Here is a 25,000-nt window from a genome sequence, read left to right on the forward strand (position 1 = left end):
GTGTGTGTGTGTGTGTGCGTCGAAAATTGCTTGACTAAACTTTCAATCGCAAAATGAGGGCGTGACAGTGCTGCCTCACATTTCACAAAAATCTGGATATGACGTCATTAAAGACATTTAATTTTATAACAAACAAACAAACTAAATTCTGGGGATATCATACCCAGGAACTCTCATGATCGGTCCAGTAGTTTTCTGGGAATCGCTCTACGCACACACACACACATACACACACACACACACACACACACACACACACACACACACACACACAGCACACTCACTCACTCACACACACACATAATCCATGCACACAAAGCACATACTCGCACGTAAATAGTCAGACAGACATCAACACACATTCTACACACACACACACACACACACACACACACACACACACACACACACACACACACACACACACACACACACACGCGTAGGGGAAGGGCCCCTAATATGGACCACTTTTTGTTTATTGCTGATAACTAGCTTGTTTTCTTGCGAAGAAGTTTCATTTTGTGGTTGGTAGTCCTTCTCTCTTAGTTGAACAATAAGGCCTAATTAGAGTGAAATAGCTTTGATAGACCTTCAGCAAAAATTAAATACAGAAAAAATCACAAATGGTCCATATTAGGAGCCTGGGCGCCCAATATGGACCAGTGAAGCGGCCTTCACGAATCACTGTAAAAAGCCCCCTATACTTCAAAATAACATGATACAACTTAGTGTGCAAGTCAGACTAATTCAAATGTGCTTTAGATTTAGCTGTTTCGGGTTGATGAGAGCATTATTTGAAGTACACCAGGAAACAAGTTCTAAGCTTATCAAAAACAGAGTGAAAATAAGTGAAATTATCAACTTCCACACAAAAAAGACTATTTGTTATATTTTTTTGAAATCTCGAGGGCTAGTTATAGGTTATTTTTTAGTAAGCTTCTTAATGAATTAATTAAAATTGCCTTTAGTTTTTATTTTCTTCGATTTGTTGAAGGTGGTCCATATTAGCTGGACTCACACATACTTTGAGGTTTTGTTATTATTTTCTGTTTGCAGTAGAAACTCGGGGTACACACTGTTAAAATGTAACAAATACTGCCTTAGCAGTCATATATAGCCATTTTTGTGTTATGAAAGCTGTGGCTGTGGATAGAAACGAGTCCGTTTTAGGCGGCACATTTAGAGTGAACGCTGCCAAAAGTGAAACAAGTCGCGTAAGGCGAAAATACAATATTTAGTCAAGTAGCTGTCGAACTCACAGAATGAAACTGAATGCAACGCAACGCAGCAAGACCGTATACTCGTAGCATCGTCACTCCACCGCCCGTGGCAAAGGCAGTGCACGTGGAATTGACAAGAAGAGCGGGGTATTCGTTGCGCTGAGAAGGATAGCACGCTTTTCTGTACCTCTCTTCGTTTTAACTTTCTGAGCGTGTTTTTAATCCAAACATATCATATCTATATATTTTTGGAATCAGGAACCGACAAGGAATAAGATGAAAGTGTTTTTTGATTTCGAAAAAAAAAATTTGATAATAATTTTTATATATTCAATTTTCAGAGCTTGTTTTTAATCCGAATATAACATATTTATATGTTTTTGGAATCAGCAAATGATGGAGAATAAGATAAACGTAAATTTGGATCGTTTTATAAATTTTTATTTTTTTTTACAATTTTCAGATTTTTAATGACGAAAGTCATTAATTAATTTTTAAGCCACCAAGCTGAAATGCAATACCAAACCCCGGGCTTCGTCGAAGAGTATTTGACAAAAATTTCAACCAATTTGGTTGAAAAATGAGGGCGTGACAGTGCCGCCTCAACTTTCACGAAAAGCCGGATATGACGTCATCAAAGACATTTATCAAAAAAATGAAAAAAACGTTCGGGGATTTCATACCCAGGAACTCTCATGTCAAATTTCATAAAGATCGGTCCAGTAGTTTAGTCTGAATCGCTCTACACACACACACGCACACACGCACACACGCACACACGCACACACGCACATACACCACGACCCTCGTTTCGATTCCCCCTCGATGTTAAAATATTTAGTCAAAACTTGACTAAATATAAAAAGTGAAAAAGCCTAACGGTTTTGAGGTTTGTGTTTCTGTAACTGTTTTGACATGTGCAACTCATCCATAGAGGGTGAATAAAGCGAATGAAATTGTTTTGAGCGCTCTAGCGCCGTTAGTTTGTCAGAACAGGAGGTGGTCCATATTAGGAGCCGGTCCATATTAGGAGCCTTTCCACTACCCAAACACATGTACACACACACACATACACACACACGCACACACACACACACACACACACACACACACACGTACCCAAACACATGTACACACACATACACACGCACACACACACACACACACACACACACACACACACACACACACACACACACTGACACTAACTTGTACACATAAACGTGCAAACTACACACGCCACGTGCGCGAGGAAAGCCCCAGAGAGGGGATGACGTCACGAACCTTTGATGTCAAACAAATCTTCAGTGACGTGGTCTAATTGCGCGAATATTATGCCCTAGTCTCTAGAAATTCCATCCCAACAAAATTATCTGCCCTGGGTGGCGACGGTGGCGCGAATATTATGCCCTAAGTCTCTAGAAATTCCACCCCAACAAAATTATCTGCCGGCCTGGGTGGCGACGGATCAATAATCGAAGAATTTGTCGTCACCTTCCGTATTTTACTTAGTATGTTCCCAATTTGGGGGGAACTTCCATCCCCAACTGTAGCCTGAGTGTGTGCACAAAGAATCCTTCTTTATCATGATTTATCGGCATGAATAGCGTTCGAAGGGGGTTAAGTCAGTAGCAGGTCCGTCTGCACATAAGTTGACCTGGGAGATCGGACCACCAGGCGGCAGCGACCGGGATTCGAACTCACGACCTCCCGATTAGGAGGCCGACGTCTAATTACCACCACGCCACTGCGCCCGTCATACAGCGTGCACTAAGAACAATTATAGCTTCCAAAAGACTGAAACTCGCACGGCTACGGGAATTCCCAGTCCTTCCGAACACACGTCATGTAAATTATACTCATGGCCTAAATTTAGAACAACTTGAACCCGGAACTAAACGCCCCATTATACCACCATTGTACGCAATCAAGAGCCAGTTGGAAAGCTGCCGCGAAATAGACCTGTAGACATCAGGGAACCGCCCACAAGAGTTCTCAATTCCGTTCCAGTGGGTAGATGTTTTAAATGTGTTCGTTCATTGCCACACTGAAGCGTGTATGAAGATGGCGTGTTGACATTCCGACGGGCGCAGCTGACCTGGATTTGATGTGTACTCCATGGCAGCGTGTTATCGCCTTATCGACGTGCAGGGAGGAAAAACAGGAGTGAAATGAGAGATTTACAGGCGTGTTGAGGCTGCAGTGTGCGCCTGAATGACCTTGTGCGACCTGCTGTCATCTTATTGTGCATGCATGTGAAGGTGGGTGTGCTCAATTAGACTGACAGCTGTCTCTGTTTCTTTCTGTCCGTTTATCCCTCACTGTCTCAGTGTCTGTCACTATCTGCTGTTTCGAGTCAGTCTCTTTGTCCCTGTCTCTGTCTATGTCCATAACTCTCTCTCTCTCGCAGTGTCAAGTTGACATCCATAGCCTCTGTTTCGTGTCTGTTTGTGATTGTTTGTTTTTAGTTGTCATCATTTGGTGTCTTATTTTTACTGAGCAGTGACAGACAGATTGTAAGACTATGCGTCAGCCTGAGATCTCCATCCTTGAGTAATAAAGACTGTTCGTTCGATCGTTCGTTCGATCGTTCGTTCTCTCTCTCTCTCTCTCTCTCTCTCTCTCTCTCTCTCTCTCTCTCTCTCTCTCAGTCTCTCTCTCTCTCTCTCTCAGCTAGTGTCTTTTCCCAAACTATGATAAACAATGAATCAGTATAACAGTATTCCTCGGCAGTGTCGGTCACAGATGTGCAGATTTACAGATAGGGCGTCGGAGACGAAGAGTGTCTGTGTGTGTGTGTGTATGTATGTCCACACCGCTGTGTGTGTGTGTGTGTGTGTGTGTGTGTGTGTGTGTTTGTATGTATGTGTACGTCCACGCTGTGTGTGTGTGTGTGTGTGTGTGTGTGTGTGTGTGTGTGTGTGTGTGTGTTTGTATGTATGTATGTATGTTTATGTCCACACTGTGTGTGTGTGTGTGTGTGTGTGTGTGTGTGTGTGTGTGTGTGTGTGTGTTTGTGTGTGTATTTTGAAATCCAACCATCTCAGAAGATAGATTAATTGATTGATTGTTTGATTGATTGTTTGATTGATTGATTGATTGATTGATTGATTGACTCTCTTGAATACATAAGCTATCAGGACAGAGGTTTAGGCACAGCCTAGACTTTCAACGAGTCCTTTGCACATCCTTCTTTGTTACATGTTTATGCAGCTTTAAAATGCGTTTTTGTTTATCAAATAACCAAAGGGAAGTAATCGCTCTTAATGCTTACGACATGTGTAATAGAGTAATCGAGAGTTGTACGGAACCTTTTCTCCTGGCACCTGAGTTTTTGCGTTTTTGTTTGTTTAAACTTTGGCGTTTATGTGTGTTTTAATTCTCTTCCCTTTACCAGTTATAGGTATTGTTTACTTGTTCCGATGCATCTGATTGATTTCATGATCTGTCTTGGACGAAACTTCTTAATTTAACCAAGTCACAGGGTCCAGGAAACACTGAATACGGATGAATGTTCTATTTTGTGTCAATCGTGCATGTTTCCAGGACTTTGAAATGACTTGATGTCTTTAGAAATCAAAAGAAAGGGTAGCTTGTAATGTATCCATCGTCTTCTCGCATTTATTCAATGTTTACATCGTCAAAGCAAACCGATAGAGAATTGCACATGAGCTGTCATGTCTATTCATACTTGAGCTGTTGTTGTTGACGATGGAATAGCTGGAAATGCTTCCGTCTATGGTAGCAATGGAGCCACTTTTCTTGCTTCTATTGTATGACGGCATATTTGCGCCAAAGGTGATAATTACTGATTAGTAATTCCACTGTGAAATTATTGTGATTAAAAATCATGTTTACGACAAACAACAGCTGAGCGATCGTTGCTACAATTATCAGAAATTATTGGTCATATAATTACAAAATCACCTTCCAATTAACGGCATTTTTGTCTGTGCGCAGGGTATACTTTTCGCTCACCTCTTAAAGGCACAGTGCAGCTCACAGCCTTCGTTTTGCGTTTTTGTTGCAGCTGAGTGCATTTACAGTTCAAAAATCCTCCTATGATAGTAAAACAAACCCAAAACTACCCAACGACGACATCTGTGAAGCTCGACAGTTTCTTGTTCACGCGAGTGCATAAATTAATCTAGGTATTACGTGCTGTTTGGTCGGAGTTCGATTCAACTGAGTGATTCCGGCCTCCATTTTGTTTTACACAAACTCATGATGACGTCTGACATAGTTTGCTAGTGACGTGTCTTTTTGTGCATGATGTGGTGATCTACCTGATCTAAATTTAGATCCAAAAATAGGTCAAGACCAGCCGGGTCCGAGTACGAAATTAATTCGTAAAAAAATCGCAGTTCTTGACTCTTTGGGTGCAAGTCAATAAAACTTGGTAGTTCTTCTAACGGATAGCTGCCTGAGGTATGACTAAAAGCCCCAGGGGCTCCGTGCACCTGGATTTGACAAGTTCAGTACCTTTAAATAGTATTTTCCTGCCAACTATCTTACATACGTTTATTTCATTAGTCGTTTCTATGATTCAAAATATTCATGAATAATACTGTGGTCTTTAGAATTCTCGTGTTGGAGCATTGTTTCTGGTTGAATACCAGCGCCAAAGTTAGCAGTTAGTAGCTCATTTAGCAATGCTTTTTTTTACTTTTGATTCGTTGTAGCTATGCTTTTTTTGTCGTCAAAAATAACACTTTTGATGCGAGTCAGCCGTCATATAACGGGACCGATTTGTTTGAACTATTTCAATATTTATGAAGATTGCTCAGCTGAAAGCGATTTCGAGTGATCGATAAGTCTCTTAAAACTTTTAAGCGACTGCCTATAGAATGTCAAGATTCTGTCGATTGTTATATTAGCCAAGCCGTTATTAAATGAAGGCTACCCCCCGCGGGTTAGGGGGAAGAATTTACCCGATGCTCCCCAGCATGTCGTAAGAGGCGACTAACGGATTCTGTTTCTCCTTTTACCTTTGTTAAGTGTTTCTTGTATAGAATATAGTCAATGTTTGTAAAGATTTTAGTCAAGCAGTATATAAGAAATGTTAAGTCCTTTGTACTGGAAACTTGCATTCTCCCAGTAAGGTCATATAATGTACTACGTTGCAAGCCCCTGGAGCAATTTTTTTATTAGTGCTTTTGTGATGTTTGTTTGTTTGTTTGTTTATTTGTTGCTTAACGTCCAGCCGACTACGCAGAGCCATATCAGGACGAGGAAGGGGGGGGATGAAGGGGGCCACTTGTCAAGCGATTCCTGTTTACAAATGCACTAACCCATTACTTGTGTCCCAGCAGGCTTTAGTAAAACTAAATTAATACCTACTGGAAGATTACCAGTTTCCAGTATGTTAAAATAGGCTTAACCTATCTACTGCTGGACTTACATCAGAACACTAACAGATTAAACTATACATGAATCGCGAGACAAGCGGCAAGAGAAGAGATTTTTGGAAAAAATACAGGTGAATGAGCAAGAAGGCAGAAAAAAGAAAAGAATTCATGAAGAAAAAGAGAGCATGACAGGAAAGAGGAACCAAAAATCTACCTAACAGCAAACTAGAAAGCTCCTGCGGTTCCAAAAACAGGAGGGGCCTTTAATTTCATAACCGCAGTGCCCCACTGCGGGAGTGCTTTTGTGAACAAGAAACAATTAACAAATGGCTCTATCCCATCCACCCCCTTTCCCCGTCGCGATATAACCTTGAACGGTTGAAAACGACGTTAAACACCAAATAAATAAAGATTAAATGAAGGCTCGTTTTCTTTAATTCAATATGTATGCAAATGAAGACTGTTGAGTTTAGAGCGACTCGACTTCGATTGATCAGTCTCTTTGACCTTTGCGACTATCCTGAGAATTTCAAGATTCCGTCAATAGTATTTCTTCTTAGCCAAGCAGTATAAAGAGACAGGAAAGTTTTGTTGCAACGATTTCAGTATATATGCAAATGAAGACGGCTCAGCTTAGACCTAGCTGCTTCGATCGATCAGGGTTTTATTGTGTGTGTGTGTGTGTGTGTGTGTGTGTGTGTGTGTGTGTGTGTGTGTGTGTGTGTGTGTGTGTGTGTGTGTGTGTAGGTGTGTGTGTGTGTGTGCGTGTATACCGATTTGGAGAAAACTACGGGACCGTTCTTCATGCAACTTTACACACAAATTCTCCTAAGTTATATCCCCAGATGTTTTCATAAATTTATTTGATAAATTACTTGGATGACGTCATATCCGGCTTTTAGTGAAAGTCGAGGCGGCGCTGTCACGACCTCATTTACTAATCAAATTGATTGAAGTTTTGGTCAAGCAATCATTGACTCAGTCAGGACTATGGGATGGCGTTTCAGAATGGAATCTTAACAGTTATTCGTTTAGTTTACTATTAAAGGTGTCATTAAAATCGAATTGCCATTAACATATTTAAAATAATTGCATTGTACTCCTCATCTTCCCCTGAATTTAAAAACAAATAGATATGTCACATTACTCTAAAATGGTGCTCAGAATTAAAGAACATGGGTTAAGTAATTACGAGATTCGCATGCGTCGCGGAGACGAGCATGACCCGTCTCGGCCTTCGGGTATGACTAGCCGAGACTTTCTTAATGTAGTCTCGGCGATGATGTTTTGTGTGTGTGTGTTGATCTTTTAGTTTGAGGCCGACCAAATGTTTTTATATCGCTTCACGCGATTTGTTCAAACCTTTTGAGCGACTGTTTTGAAAATGTCAACATTCTGTCGACGTGATATTTGGAATTCTTCTTGGAAAAGAAGTGCGTTTTATTTGATTGATTGATTGATTGATTGATTGAATGATTGATTGATTGATTGAATGATTGATTGAATGATTGATTGAATGATTGATTGATTGAATGATTGATTGATTGAATGATTGATTGAATGATTGATTGAATGATTGATTGATTAATCTTGGTAGGTCAGTTTCCTGTTACATCATAGTCTGGTGTGAAGTTTCTTTCAATTTACATTTTGTCAATTCAGTATGCAAAGAATCTTTTGTGACATTATCTGAACAGAAGTGATACACAAACAATGAAATTAATTTCTGATAACTTCTGAGTTGTCGGGTAAATTCTTATCGTGATCTCGTCGTGTTCAGATTGAAGGGTTCTACCAGATTATAACTAATCTGCAGTTCCGCTGCTACTGTTGAAAGCAAAACCCGCCAGTAGTGATGGCAGATGATAAGACACTGGGATAACTGTTAACGAGTGTTTTAAACTAGGCTTATGCAAACTAGTTCTTGGTGACACAGTCGGCAAGAAGAGTGTTGAATCGTGATAAGTAATGACAACAGATCATCCCACGTGTCCTTACTTAGTTCTGTGATAAGCATCACAAATAAATGTGAGACTGACCTTGAAAGAAATGCGACTCTATCAGCGATCGCTCGACGCCCTACGCTAAAGTCCAAAATAAGCCGGCTACACAGCTGTTCTAGTCATGTTTGAGCTGTAGCTGTTGTCGAGAGACAGGTGTGATTTAATCGTATTGGCGGATCACATGACTTGTGCAATGTGAGGGTTTTCCCAATGAATGTATTTTGTCGGCTAATTATACAGATCATCACACACACACACACACACACACACACACACACACACACACACACACACACACAGAGACACACACACAAAGACACACACACACGCACACACAGACACACACACAGAGACACACACACAAAGACACACACACACGCACACACAGACACAGAGACACACACACACACACACACACACACACACACACACACACACACACACACGCACGCACACACACACATACGCACACACACACATACACACACGCACACACAGACACACAGACACACACAAACACACACACACACACGCACGCACGCACGCACGCACGCACACACATAAACACACACACACACACACACACACACACACACACACACACACATACACACACACACACCAATGTTGGTGAGTCACACAAAAATCCCAGTGTTTTCGAGCATGTGACAGACCCACACAATATGTCGCGCAGTATGTGATCTGAAGCCAACCAGAACCATATAGAGCGAGACGACACACAACATGCACCTTGCTTGTACTGCGCGACTCTCAAAGTTGATACATGTCAACTTGTTCTTAGGTTTTGGTTCAAGTTGTTATTATCAGGTTATATGTTCTTAAGTGAAAAAGATGGCGTCGAGCTTCCTGCTTAGCTGAGGTATTTCAGTTTTCATTCAAAATTACTTGTAGTTGTACACATTTGAAAATGGGTTTGATCTATGATAATTTACTCAGAGATGTGATATACCAAACAAAGGCAGGCTGTGTAGAATTTAAATATGCCTTAATTAAACTAAAAGCACGAAGAAGAAAAACCACACTTACAATACGAAACGAACCCGTTTCAGATCACTTCAAGTCCTCACGTCCCTCGGGAGCTATTTAGTGCCCTTAGTCCGAACTTCATTTCTTTTTTTTTTCTTTCTTCTTTTTTCATGTACCCCCATGGGGTTCTTGAATAAATTATTTGCCTTGCATTGCCCCTTGCCTTAATTGACTGACGAATTAAAAGAAATTGAACAATAGAAACAAGAAAGGTAGCTTTATGGATCGGACCGTTTAATTATAGACAAAAAGAATACTTAAATAACATTTTTACATTGTAACATTTGTTTATTATGTTTTTGTTGTTAGAAGTTCAATATTGTTGTAAATGTTACCAATAGAACATTCAATACAAATTGTCCTGGTATGAAGTCTGAAAGGGGTTTTGTTGCATCTTCTCCAGGAAAAGCGTCAAGGTCATCAGTCTTCTGACTTCTAAATGGGACAACCGTTGTCCGCAGCGCGGGGCTACAGTGCTTCCATCTTCAGCAACAACAACAACAACAACATTAACAGCAACAACGCCAACGGCATGAACAACAACGTGCACCCCGTTGGTCACGAGCCCTACTCCAAACGGAAACGAAACAAGGTCAGTGTCAGACGAAAGTGTCACTTCTCATCTTCTCAAAAGCCAGGGGTTTCAACATCGCAAACGTAAAATTTAGCTTTCAGCAAAGGAATCCCGACCGCTTGACTTCTGACGGGTCTGCAAGAAGATCTTTCATGAGTGGCTTTACTGGTGATCAGAACAAAACAAACCATTTTTCCTGACTGGACCTCAGGTAAAAATTAAACGAAGAAGTCATCCTTTCAGGGTTTAAGTTTGTATACCTGCTAACTAGTTTCTGCATTCATTTCAACCCATAGGCTGAATATTTGCATTAAAGAAAGTATCATCAGACGTATTACATCTGTTTTTGAAACCATTTATTTTCTATTTTTTAGCCACGTAAGGATCTGAGTGACAACGAACTCCAGCAGCTCACCAAGGATGTCCTTGACCTTCTCCACGTCTGGTTTCCCGAGATGCACCAGCGTACATACTTCATGCCACCTGTACACATGAATAAGGTCTGCTTTGAGTTTACGGCTTATAGTGCACCTCCCCCCTCCTCCCCCCCCCTCCCCCCTTCACTTTACCCTGGCTACGTTGTTTCTTGTTCTTAGTTTATTCTTTATATCTTCTCCCTTTCTTAACGCTTTTCTTAATTCTTTTCTTAATTCGTTTCTGCCTTCCTTCATTTCTTTCTTTCTTCCTTCCTCTTCCTTCGTTCCACTGTTTTTCTCTTCCTTTCTTCCACCTCCTTTCTACCTTCCTTCATTCCGTCTTTCATTCCTCTCTTTTTTACTTCCTTTCTGTCTTTCTTCCTTCCTTCCGTACTTCCTTCCTTCCGTACTTCATTCCTTCCGTACTTCCTTCCTTGCCAGCTTCTTAGTTTGTCCCCGAACATTAACAATACCATGACTAAATGAAGACAACACCCATCTCTCCCTCCCACCAGGTGAAGCATACGGTGACAATACCATGACTAAATGAAGACAATACCCATCTCTCCCTCCCGCCAGGTGAAGCATACGGTGAGCACGGTGACAATACCATGACTAAATAAAGACAATACCCATCTCTCCCTCCCGCCAGGTGAAGCATACGGTGACAATACCATTATTAAATGAAGACAATACCCATCTCTCCCTCCCGCCAGGTGAAGCATACGGTGACAATACCATGACTAAATGAAGACAATACCCATCTCTCCCTCCCGCCAGGTGAAGCATACAGTGACAATACCATGACTAAATAAAGACAATACGCTTCTCTCCCTCCCGCCAGGTGAAGCATACAGTGACAATAACATGACTAAATGAAGACAAACACCCTTCTCTCCCTCCCGCCAGGTGAAGCGTACAGTCAGCACGGTGACAATAACATGACTAAATGAAGACAAACACTCTTCTCTCCCTCCCGCCAGGTGAAGCATACAGTGACAATACCATGACTAAATGAAGACAATACCCACCTCTCCCTCCCGCCAGGTGAAGCATACAGAGACAATAACATGACTAAATGAAGACAACACCCATCTCTCCCTCCCGCCAGGTGAAGCATACAGTCAGCACGGTGACAATAACATGAGTAAATGAAGACAAACACCCTTCTCTCCCTCCCGCCAGGTGAAGCATACAGTCAGCACGGTGACAATAACATGACTAAATGAAGACAAACACTCTTCTCTCCCTCCCGCCAGGTGAAGCATACATGCAGCATGGTGACAATAACATGACTAAATGAAGACAAACACCCTTCTCTCCCTCCCGCCAGGTGAAGCATACATGCAGCATGGTGACAATAACATGACTAAATGAAGACAAACACCCTTCTCTCCCTCCCGCCAGGTGAAGCATACAGTCAGCACGGTGACAATAACATGACTAAATGAAGACAAACACCCTTCTCTCCCTCCCGCCAGGTGAAGCATACAGTCAGCACGGTGACAATAACATGACTAAATGAAGACAAACACCCTTCTCTCCCTCCCGCCAGGTGAAGCATACAGTCAGCACGGTGACAATAACATGACTAAATGAAGACAAACACCCTTCTCTCCCTCCCGCCAGGTGAAGCATACATGCAGCACGGTCGGCGGGGCCGCGGTGCAGAAAGTCGAGAAGACGCCAGAGAGCGACTGGAGAGACGATGAAGTCATGCAGCGAACCTTGCTGTGTCTCAGAGCGCTCTTTGACCGGCGTACGGTAAGTGACCTTTCCTCGATGTTCAATAAATACGACACCATTCATACGAACAATTTTAATCAAAGAGGTTTTTGTTTTTGAAAGTTCAAGATTGTTGTAACTGTTTATGATAGATCTATAGAAAGATACTTAGTTCGATGAGCGTTCTTACCACGTAGTGAGGAGAATTGTGTAAAATAAAAATGAAGTAAGTAGATAAATAAATAGATAAAGAAGCATTCACCACGATAATAACAAATTCGCGCCTGAAAATATAAGACTGTTCCCACTTTGAGGAACTATTGAATTGGTTTCCTTAGGGCAGCATTTCACTTTCTTGACTATAGTTTTGCTGCCAAGAATTGTTTTTATTTAAGAAATAAGTATCAGTACAGCAACACCAAAATAGAAAACAACAAAACAAAATAAAACAAAACAGAATAAGAAATAAAGGCGGGATGGGACAAAGACGAAAACCAGGAATGTCTGCTAAGCACAGCAATACTTGGCATCTGTTCGGGGTCTGTACCATGGCCCTTGTCACACTGTCAACCTTGTTCTGTGTATAATGTATCTGTTCGGGGTCTGTACCATGGCCCTTGTCACACTGTCAACCTTGTTCTGTGTATAATGTATCTGTTCGGGGTCTGTACCATGGCCCTTGTCACACTGTCAACCTTGTTCTGTGTATAATGTATCTGTTCGGGGTCTGTACCATGGCCCTTGTCACACTGTCAACCTTGTTCTGTGTATAATGTATCGTCACTTTGCCCTTGATGTCATGTTCAACGAGTAACATCTAACGTCAAACAGAAGATGAAGAAAAACACTTGAAGGTGACACTGCATGCGATTATGTCAGAGTTGTGGCGAACGCATGGCCACGGGTCTCTGCTGTTATCAGCTCATGACTTGTTATTTTCCTTTCTGAGAGGGAAAATAAAACTTTCCTGAACTGCATGAGGTCTTTTGTTACTTTGAGAGAGACAAAAATGCGCATAAACAACTTGGGAATTTTACCTCGTTGTGGAAGTGCGGTATAGTTTTTTGTTCATAATTTAAAGAGCAGCTGTGTTGGAGTCAGTCGGTGTGTCTGTCTCTCGGTCTGTCTGTTTGTCCTCCTCTCTCTGTAACCGTCGAGAAAGTGGGTAGGGTCGGGGGGCAGAGGGTGGGATGGAGTGAGAAAGACGCAGAAAGGGAGGTAACATAGGCACACATACCACGACAACAAAGAGAGAGAGAGATAGAGAGAGAGAGAGAGAGAGAGAGAGAGAGAGAGAGAGAGAGAGAGAGAGAGAGAGAGAGAGAGAGAGAGAGAGAGAGAGACAGAGACAGAGAGAGAGACGGAGAGAGAGAGAGATAGAGAGAGAGACAGAGAGAGAGAGAAAGAGAGAGAGAGAGAGAGAGAGAGAGAGAGAGAGAGAGAGAGAGAGAGAGTTTATAACGAAGTGTTAGGTATCCGCGGTATTATGGGGCCCGGGTAGCTCAGGTGGTAGAGCACTGGACTTGTGATCCAAGGGTCGCGGGTTCGAATCCGGGCCGGGATGGACACGGCTCAATTCTTTGTTCAGACCCTTTATGCTAGATTTCCACTGGGAGGAAGCGACCCGAATTTCCCAGCGATAAAGTCATAAAAATGAAGAAAAAAAACATGAACATGAAAAACATTAACATGAAAATGAAATGACAAAAAGTGAGAGGTATAAGCAGTAACGCTTGGTGTGCCGTGCAGGAGCCGATGGTGGTACTGCTGCAGATGCAGCACGACAACTACCTCAACAAGCCGTGTTACGCCAAGGCCGCTGCGCGCTTCAACAGACCCCTCGACCTTGACCCCAAGCTCCGGCGGGGGGACTTTGACCTCCTCTTCCTGCACAGGCAGCACGGCATCATGGTAGCTGAGATCAAGTCCGTGGGATGGAGACCTGGTATGTTGGGATAATAAGGATGAGGATGAGGATAAAAGTCGCGTGTTCATTTCAATGCTTGTTCTTCTCGCAGGAGACTGGTTCAGAAAAACTCTCACTTACTCCATTACACATGTCGTATGCATTTAGAGCGCTAACTTCCCTTTGTTTATCAGAAGGATCAGGATATTTCTATGGCGTAAATTTAACGTATAGAAAACCATTACGTACAAAATACATACGCAAATAAACCATTCTGTTGACAATCCAAATTCGAATACAGCAAAGTCAGATTTCAATGTAGAAATTATCGGCTTTACCACACATACGCACACACACACAAAACTAGTCTTCAATCAGTGTTTTGGAAGAAAGTGGAGCTTGCTCTGAACTCTTCACTGATGCTGAATGGACACTCATCATTGAGCCCCCTGGTCGTTAGCACACAAACAAAAGACACATTTTTTGAACTGGTGTTTATACACATTTTTAGGCGTTGAGTTGACATACTGTTTCAAATGGCGAAACACAGGACGACGCCACAGTCAGGAAGAAGGAGAAGCAGGCGCTGAAATCTTCTCTTTAGGCATTGAATAGACATCCATCATAGCACTGAGCACACATGTACACACAACAGAAAACAAAGTTGCTCCAAACTTTCAGCCTACAGCAATTTCTTAGTTGAATCAATGCTGTTTCGAATTTGCCAGGCGAGACACAGGACGATTCCATTGTGAGGAAGAAGGTGAAGCAGGCAGTGGACCAGCTGAACAAAGCCAAGACTGTTCTGAAGCACCTGGTCCAGGACCTCAGCCCCTCCCCCCGGGTGACCAAGACCCTCATCCTGCCCAACGTGGCGTCCCACAGACTCCGTGCTCTGCTGCAGCAAGACCAGGAACTCGCCACGGTATGGGACAACTGCACCGTGCTTGGCGCGGCCATTTAATTTGGAATCACATTGAAATCACAGTAACAGCGAGATAAGACTTTTTTTTTTTATAAAGAAGGCATGTGAAGCGTAATCTGTTGTCACCTTTTGGCGAGGATTCCATAGCTTGTGGTCGCAGTTGCGATCTAAACCCGCCTGAGGTCAGTACGTTTCTAAGAGATCGTACGCTGGGTATGATTTTTGGAACGAAGCTTGGGCAAAGTACTTTAAAATTCAATAAAGTTGGCATTCTGTCATGTCCCATTATTCATTCATCTATTTATCAATTGAATGAGACAAAGTAAAATGTCCAGATTATTAAATACTCTTGAATAATCAGCATCCCGAGTTTACTTACCTGGGACTTTTAACCATGCTTTTTTTTTCTCCAAAGGAGTTCTGCAATTGCTTCGACGCTCCCGACATTGATTCTGCCTTGGACTTCTGCCTGTTCGCTGACCAAATGACGTCACACGAAAAACCTGCTGACGTCACAGACGACATGCTGATGGAATTGGAGAAGTGGTGGCACCACGTGACGTCTAGAGCAGGCTACACGTCACACACCTGTGCAGACTTGGGGGCGGAGGAGGAAGAGGAGGAGGGGGTTTACGAACTGCTGGTGGCCAGGTGGGTGCATGCGTTGTAAACTCAAAGACCACTGTCCAGTGCATGTATTGTATTGTGAATGAACACAGTCACTTCTATCAATGAAAAGAATGACCCGCGTGACATCAGTTGTGCCGCATTAGTTTGTCATTTGTGTTGTTGGTCGAAGAAAAACCATGCTGTGTGATTCAGATTAAAATCTGTAAAATACCGGGAATTTCCGGTACACGATATCCTAATGTAAGTGAAGCCTTGTTATATGTGTCAGGTTCTGCAGCCACACTCTTTTTATAAGCTCACTGCTGCGAGGTGTATAACTTTCACGACTTTATGTGTTGGACCATGTGTACGAAGGTTTTGTGCGGGTTCTGTGGTTTTAGACTAGTACAGCACAGGTGCACTGTGTAAAACAAACACTAAAGTGAATTACGGTTAAGGACTCGTCCCGGTCTTTGTAGCGCGATTCAACCACAACTTTAGTGATTGGTGCATTTGTACCTCTGTTTATGTATCGGAAGGGTTTTGTGGTGCGGCGCAGGTGCACGATGTGAATCCAGCAAGAAGTGCGTATTTTGGTGCATTTGTACGTCCGTTTGGTTTTGGTGCATGTGCACTTGTGTTTTGTGTCTGCCAGGTTCTGCGGTCCAGCCAGTACGGTGCAGGTGCACTGTGTGAAGACCCCACGGCTGGAGTTCCGTACTCTGGGGCATGCAGTGCATGAGGTGGGGGAAAGAATGGTAGAGTTCGTGCTTTTTCCTCAACAGCTCGCTCTACTTGAGGTGAGAACTGTGTGTGTAGCGGGGGTCTCTCTCGCTCACTGACTCCCTCTCTGTCTCTGTTTTTGTCTCCCCCCCTCTCTCTCTCTCTCTCTCTCTCTCTCTCTCTCTCTCTCTCTCTCTCTCTCTCTCTCTCTCTCTCTCTCTCTCTCTCTCTCTCTCTCTCTCTCTCTCTCTCAGCAATGTCAGCAATTATGTCTGATGACTGTGTACTCATATTGTTGAATTCTCTTCATTGTGACAGCCGGTGCAACGTTGAGAGTTGGTTATCAGTTGTTGTTTCAGTCACGTCTCTTCATTGTGACAGCCGGTGCAACGTTGAGAGTTGGTTATCAGTTGTTGTTTCAGTCACGTCTCTTCATTGTGACAGCCGGTGCAACGTTGAGAGTTGGTTATCAGTTGTTGTTTCAGTCACGTCTCGTCATTGTGACAGCCGGTGCAACGTTGAGAGTTGGTTATAAGTTGTTGTTTCAGTCACGTCTCTTCATTGTGACAGCCGGTGCAACGTTGAGAGTTGGTTATCAGTTGTTGTTTCAGTCACGTCTCTTCATTGTGACAGCCGGTGCAACGTTGAGAGTTGGTTATCAGTTGTTGTTTCAGTCACGTCTCTTCATTGTGACAGCCGGTGCAACGTTGAGAGTTGGTTATCAGTTGTTGTTTCAGTCACGTCTCGTCATTGTGACAGCCGGTGCAACGTTGAGAGTTGGTTATCAGTTGTTGTTTCAGTCACGTCTCGTCATTGTGACAGCCGGTGCAACGTTGAGAGTTGGTTATCAGTTGTTGTTTCAGTCAAGTCTCTTCATTGTGACAGCCGGTGCAACGTTGAGAGTTGGTTATCAGTTGTTGTTTCAGTCACGTCTCGTCATTGTGACAGCCGGTGCAACGTTGAGAGTTGGTTATCAGTTGTTGTTTCAGTAACGTCTCTTCATTGTGACAGCTGGTGCAACGTTGAGAGTTGGTTATCAGTTGTTGTTTCAGTCACGTCTCGTCATTGTGACAGCCGGTGCAACGTTGAGAGTTGGTTATCAGTTGTTGTTTCAGTCACGTCTCTTCATTGTGACAACTGGTGCAACGTTGAGAGTTGGTTATCAGTTGTTGTTTCAGTCACGTCTCTTTGCAGCAGCTATTCGAGACCGAACTTTGAGAGTAGGCAAGTACAATCTTTGACTTCAAATTGTCAAGGAGAATATGAGAGAAAAAAATCATAGATTACAATTCAATGACCACAGATAGAAGTCCATGCCTACCTTATTCACATGTCTTTGTGCAGGAAGAAGAGGCCCTGGTGTACTTGACCGGTCCGCCAGGTACAGGGAAGACCCTTCTGCTTGTGTTGGTAGCTTTGCAGTGGTGCAAAGAAGGTCATGATGTACACATCGTCAGCACAGGAACTTTCAGTGAGGCTGCAACGCAACAGCTCTACTATCAGGTCTGAGAGAGTGTCTCAGTCTCATTCCTTATTTAGTGCTTGGATCAGTGTTTTTGATACCCGTTCTTTCGGAGCGAAAGCAAGAACGGATCATACACAGTTTAGTGAAGACTTATTGACTACTGATGACCAGTTTTGTTTTACAAGAATAACGAAGGAAAGAATAGGTTTAAAAATTTACTCAGAACAACTAAACCACAGGATGTGTTTTTTTGGTGTTAGAGGATTTAAATCCCCACCCCATTTTGTTCGTACCTACACTCTATTTCTCCCTAAATGTTCAAATGGATAAACGAGCAGAGCTTAGGTTAAAATCACTCACATGACAGTGCTGAAGGTTAAAATCACTCACATGACTATGCTGAAGTTTAAAATCACTCACATGACTGTGCTGAAGTTTAAAATCACTCACATGACTGTGCTGAAGGTTAAAATCACTCACATGACTGTGCTGAAGGTTAAAATCACTCACATGACTGTGCTGAAGTTTAAAATCACTCACATGACTGTGCTGAAGTTTAAAATCACTCACATGACTGTGCTGAAGGTTAAAATCACTCACATGACTGTGCTGAAGGTTAAAATCACTCACATGACTGTGCTGAAGTTTAAAATCACTCACATGACTGTGCTGAAGTTTAAAATTACTTACATGACTGTGCTGAAGTTTAAAATCACTCACATGACTGTGCTGAAGTTTAAAATCACTCACATGACTGTGCTGAAGGTTAAAATCACTCACATGACTGTGCTGAAGGTTAAAATCACTCACATGACTGTGCTGAAGGTTAAAATCTCAAACAAATGAGGCAGAGCACTATTTTAAGGTCTGAGAAACAAAGGGAAGTAAGCGCTCTAAATGCATAATAGGACATGTGCAATAGAGCAAGTGAGAGTTCTACGTTATGTGGAAGCAATCTCCTGGCGCCTGAGAGAATAACAAGTTTTGAAATGAACAAGCGACTTCCATCCTGAATTTCATACTAAAGTTTAGGGCATGTATCAAAACCTTCATTTCAATCTCAACACAACAGGGTTTTGCTCTTCCCTATCTCCAGGTGATAAAAACCCTGGAATCAGACGCCGACGCTACCTCTAGAATCCACCTCCATCTCAACGGCAACAGCAGCAAGAACCTCCCCGCCATCATCTCCAAACTTATCGCCGCTTCCGGGGCAGGGGAAGGGTCGCAACTGGGGCAGGGCTCCACGGTTCAAGGGGGGCAACTGTTCGTGGTGGCGGACGAGATTGGTGAAGACTTGCGAAAGTTGTTCCAGGAGGTGAAAAACAACGTGGCGGACCTGCACCTGTGGGCGGCCAGCTACCGGCGGGAGTACAGGCCGGAGGAGATGACGGAGAGAGCGGTCAGGGCCTGCCTCAGGTGCACGCCCACCGTCAGGCGCCGCATGGAGACCGCCGTGTCTTTCTCCGCCGATGACAATGTTTACGCGTGGGTTTCTTGTTGTTGTTGTTGTTGTTGTTGTTGTTGTTGTTGTTGTTGTTGTTGTTTATGTTGTTGTTGTTTATTTTGTTGTTGTTGTTCTTCTTTTTCTTGTTGTTGTTGTTGTTGTTGTTGTTCTGCTTCTTCTTCTTCTTCGTCTTCTTCTTCTGCGTTGGATGGTTGTGTCACTTATAGTCTTAAGGCGGTCCTTCATTGAGCCCGAAGTCGACTTCGCGAAGTCTTTTTGTCAAAAACTCGGTGCTAAAGCTCCGTGCGGCTAGCTTCGCAAAGTATACTTCGCGTAGTCAACTTGGCCCAGTTAAGTACTGCTAATGTTATGAACTGGCAAATTCGGTGCAGGTCTTTCTTTAACAGTTCCCTACAGTTTTGCCTACCCTTAGCTTTCGATGGCAACATTAAAATTAAGCCCCGTGTGAGTTTCATTATCACACACTTGATAAATCACAACGTTTTCACTTTTATCAAATATGTGACGTCACTTGCACGGGGCTATATCTGGAGTAGGCCTATTATATTCCGTTTCGATTTCAGTGTGTGTTCTTGTTGCTGACTGGGTATCCAGCTTCAAATCTAATCTATGTCCCCTAAGAACACCGATGTCATTGTGAATAAAATTCCTACTGTTTCTTCGCGGCCCATGGGTGAGTCTTGGAAAAGATTCCAATCTGTGTAAGCCCCACGAAGACAAGAGTACGACGGTAACGTCTCGGTGGAATTTGAATTAAGCCACGCATGTCATGGTCCATAACCTTGTTGTTGTTGTATGTGGTGATGGTGTTGTTGTTGTTCCTGCAGCTTCTTGGTTTTGCTGATGCTGTCGTCGTCGTGATCGTCGTTGTTGTTGAAGCAGCTTGTTTTTGCTGTTGCTTTTGTTGTCGTCGTCGTTGTTTTTGTTGTTGTTGGTGTTGTTGTTATTACTACCGCTGCTGCTGCTTTTGTTGGTGTTGTTGCTACTGCTGGTAATGTTGTTTGCGTTTTTTGTTTATTTGGCCCTCTTGTGTCCAGCTTCGAGGACAAGCGCGCCGAGTACCTGGCGGCCACTGAAGGGCCGACAGAGATGTTTCTGTCCCACGCTGACCACCCTGCCGGCCCCGCCATGGAGTGTGTGCACTGTGGCCAGCAGGTCGCCGACTTTCTGCACACAACACTGGGCCTTGGTCAGTTCCGTCTCATTTTCTGTGCTGTGTTTATGATCGTCACCTTTTTGATGTTGGATGTTTTCTTTGTTTGCGAGTGAGAATTGAAGCTAAGGATGATGTGTGTGTGTGTGTGTGTGTGTGTGTGTGTGTGTGTGTGTGTGTGTGTGTGTGTGTGTGTGTGTGTGTGTGCAAGTGCACTAGAAAGGCACTACACCCAGTGCCGCCTCTTAGGTAACCATCCACACTTTAGGTACGTGTGTGTGCATGCGTATCTGAAAAAACAACATACATCTGAATAGTTATCTGTAAGGTAAGAAACGTCATGTAGGATGCATCCTGTATTCGTGTTATTTTTTTTTTTTTACTTCTCATTGTTTATGTTGCTTCACCTGGTCGTTTAAATTTTTTTAATTTTTTTTAGCTCTATTCCAACTAGATTTAATAACAACGTGCCCTTTTTTCCTTTATTTCCAAACCAGGACAAACAGTGTCAAAGCCAAAAGCGAAAGGGGTGAAGACGCCTCCCCCTCTCAAATACAGTGACGTCATGATCATTCCGGATTTCTACCAGAACATTGGTAACCTGCGCGATGACGTCACAGATGACGTCACCGGCCAGATCCACCCGGCTACGGGGATCGTGCAGGGACTGAGATCACGTGACGTCCCTACCTATGTCGTTACCAGGAATGACGCTAAGAGCATCCGGGACCTTGCGTGCGCAACACGTGATGCTGTTGCTGTTGTGGAGTGGGGGGTAGGCAACGGTTTGGAGCGAAAGGTGGTGGTGTCGGTGGGAGAGGGAAGGGAGAGTACTAGTGGAGTCAGTGGGGTTCTGCATGGTGCTTCCAGGTGTGTTTCGCAGCTTATCTACGTCAAGTGTTCCCAGGAGTAAGTGACGTCACTTTTTGACCATGCCGTGTACGTCACTTTTGTTCGTCAGACGGTACTCTGTGTTTACTGCAGCTCATCCATGTCAATGTTCCGAACAGCACTGAATGGCGTCCAGTTGGTTCGCCAGTTGCTTTCAGCATGGACGCTGCTTGCATGTAGCTTCGTATCTATAGGTAAGATGTCCAATGTGGTAAATGACGTCACTTTTGTTTCTTCACATCCCATTATTTGGTGTATGCTGCAGTTTCAAACAGTGGTGATGTTATTTCTTCCGTCTCGTGGCATTCTGCTTGGTGCTTCCAGATGTCCATTGCAGCTTTAACGATGCCAGGTGTCCTGACAAGTAAAAATCACCTGTGTTGTCCGATACGAGAATACTGAATCGTGGTTTTAACTTACATAATGCTTCCATTGGAAACTTAGAGGTTATCATGGTCGATTGACGCCCGTCCAAAGACTTATTTCCCCTCCACAAATACAGTATCTCTCGAAGGGCTTATTTCGGCTTTGAATGCTTCCCGGAGAAAAAAGCCTGTTTATGACGGTTGGTTTGTGATTCACTACATTGACGTCACTGTTCAGGAGATGTCCGGCTGGAGATGAACATGGCACAGCCCGTATGTATACATGTGTTGAACATTCAGGGGCGGATCAGTAAGTGTGTAAGGTGTGTGCACTTAGAATTCTAAAGTGTTAATCGAGAGCGCGAGGCTGCTACGGGGGAGGGGAGGGGGTTTGGGGGGGGGGGGGTGCATGCCCTCCCGGAAAAAAAGTTTTGTCCGAAGAAGCAAAATGGTGCTATCTGGTGCCAACTGAGCTTAAAAACTGCCACGGAATCATCTTTACAAATTAACAAGTAAAAAAGCCAACTCTCTCTTTTGTTTTTATGTGCACTCTGAGCCCAACCCTGAACATTGTGAACACCTGGAATTGTCACAGATCCTTAGCTCCAGATTTGAAACCAAAAAGCTTGTTGTAACTCTTGCAAAAAACTACCAAAGAAAATAAATGTGCTCATATCATGTGGACCAGATATCGTTGTGCCATGTGGTTTTGCATGCATCATAGTTAAGAAAACGATTTAATTTTTATACTTGCTCTATTTTAAGTTGTGTGCATTTTTTTGCAATATCTGTTATTTTGTGTCGCTGATTTCTGTTTGCATGTTGTTGTTGTTTTGAGTGCTCCTTTTTATGTTTTTATTTTGTTTTACTGGGTTGATTGTGAGGTTATTCGTTTTTGTTTTTTTCTTGTTGTTTGGTACACTTTTTCTTATCCGTCTCCTTCCTAAGTATTCTTGTGCATTTTCTTCAACTTAAAGTGCCATGTGACTCTGGTGAAGACTGTTTAAACGGGCGACAGTCGGATTTGTGCAAAGTAAGACTTGGTAGAACCTTCGTAGCTTTAACTGTGTCCCATTAAAGATCCTACGAATAGCTTTAATAGCGTCTCATTAAAGACAGCTTTACTTTCGTGTATACCATCGTAGCCTACGAATAGCTTTAATAGCGTCTCATTTAAGAAAGCTTTACTTTCGTGTATACCATCGTAGCCTGCGAATAGCTTTAATAGCGTCTCATTTAAGAAAGCTTTACTTTCGTGTATACCATCCTAGCCTATGAATAGCTTTAATATCGTCTCATTAAAGAAAGCTTTATTTTTGTGTAAACCATCTTACGAATAGCTTTGATAGCGTCTCATTTAAAACACGCTTTATTTTCGTGTAAATCATCATGATAATAGTTTTATTTGCGTCCTATTATAAATGTAGCTTTATTTGTGTGTATAACATCCTATGAAAACCTTTAATTGCGTCTCATTAAAGAAAGCTTTATTTTCGTGTTAACTATCATTTAAATAGCTTTAAGTTTGTCCCATTATAAATGTAGCTTTCTTGTGAATCATGCTATGAAAAGCTCTGGGTGTGTCCCATTAACGATCGCTTTTTTTTCGTGTAAATCATCCTGTCAATCACCATTGGTATTATGCAGACTTTCACACGTAATTGGGGTATTCTTGAACTCGGACTCACTTTCATTTCTGTATCCCATTGCTGAGACACTGGGGTTGCTTCCTCCCCTTTTCATTTTGTACGACAGAATTAATATTAATAATTGGGATGTGTCCATCCACCCTTCCTCCCTTCTTCCCATCTGTAACGACCGGTCAGGAATTTTAGAATGAGTTGCTGGTATTGGACATGCACTCACTAAAGCCTGATATTAATTGGGTCGCGAAGTCGACTTCGCGAAGTCTTATTCACGAAGCTCGTTGCAAGAAGCTTTGGCACTGAATTGTTGTTAAAAAAAAGTACTTCGCGAAGTCATCTTCAGGCTCAATTGAGGAAGGCAATAAGACTTTCTGAGGAAACTCCGAAGTCAAGAGTGAGACAAACGTAGTGTAAGAATTGATTCCCTCCCTCAGACCTAGCTTGCACACAGGCTTGTATTCCATGATTGTGTGCGCGTCTGCAAGCGTATATGTAAGAGCTCTGCTTTCTTTCTCTCTATCTCAATCTCTGTCTCTGTTTCTATCTAGGACATGCACGTGCGCACACGATACTTGCGAGCACATTGTTCAGATTGAAAATGTGGCATCAGTACTTTCATCTTATCTTGTACATTTCGTGTGATGTCTTTTATAGGCTAACTTATGTGTCTTTAGATGTTTTGAGTAAATTCATTGTCGCAGATTCAACCAAGTGGACAAATTACACATTAGCAAGTCGTTCTTCGTACAAATTTGCTCAGTATAGATGTGCCGCATAGTTGACATACTACGTGGAATATCAAGCTCTTCAAATGTTATGGTAGAGGAGTAATGATCATAGAAACAATCACACATTTGCCAAATATTCATCTAGTCTTCTGTACGTTCAGCAATTACGATTTGTGACTCCAGCTTTAATAGACCATTCAAAAATGGCATTGCTTTTGTCATACATGTCCTTCCTATTATACATTATTTGCGTGTTTGACCAAAATATGACATTTTACACAGATCGAGACAGTCATTGTTCTCCGAGACCGCGCTAGCGGTCGAGGTGAACAATGACTGTCGAGATCTGTGTAAAATGTCATATTTTGGTCAAACACGCAAATAACATTTATGTATCGATCGAATTCCTTTCAGGTACTTATGACTTTGTTGTTGTTTTGACGATTGAACGAGCACACACACACATGCATGCAATCCACATGTATGCAATCAAACACATAAGCTTCATATTTGGGCGTTTCAGGTTGACCGAAACTTCAAAGGAACTACAAAACACACGTCATGTACTCACTTTGTTGTTGTTTTGACATTGAACAGCACACACACATGCAATCAAACACATGACGTGTTTTTTTTTTAGTTCCTTTGAAGTTTCGGTCAACCTGAAAAGCCAAATTATAAAGTTTTGTCGGCCTCTGACGTCACATGACTCAAAGAAGGGAAATCCAATCTCCAATCGATACATTATACATTATTTTACCCGATGAGCGAGTCAGTTTCACTCCGTG

The 25,000-nt window shown here is 42.7% G+C and overlaps 1 protein-coding gene across 1 annotated transcript; it reads left to right on the forward strand.

Moving 5' to 3' along the window:
* Window positions 1-3,127: 3,127 nt before the first annotated feature.
* LOC138979812 (uncharacterized) lies at window positions 3,128-22,218 on the forward strand. The gene is made up of 12 exons (XM_070352552.1): window positions 3,128-3,481; window positions 10,022-10,210; window positions 10,567-10,692; window positions 12,238-12,372; window positions 14,083-14,278; window positions 14,968-15,164; window positions 15,580-15,815; window positions 16,429-16,573; window positions 17,841-17,999; window positions 19,058-19,449; window positions 20,467-20,618; window positions 21,080-22,218. Exons 2-12 carry the CDS (start codon window positions 10,058-10,060, stop codon window positions 21,493-21,495), a joined length of 2,307 nt encoding a protein of 768 aa, XP_070208653.1. The 5' UTR covers window positions 3,128-3,481; window positions 10,022-10,057; the 3' UTR covers window positions 21,496-22,218.
* Window positions 22,219-25,000: the final 2,782 nt, after the last annotated feature.

The sequence above is a fragment of the Littorina saxatilis genome, linkage group LG11 (genome assembly GCF_037325665.1).
Source record: "Littorina saxatilis isolate snail1 linkage group LG11, US_GU_Lsax_2.0, whole genome shotgun sequence".
NCBI classification, from domain to species: Eukaryota; Metazoa; Mollusca; class Gastropoda; order Littorinimorpha; family Littorinidae; genus Littorina; species Littorina saxatilis.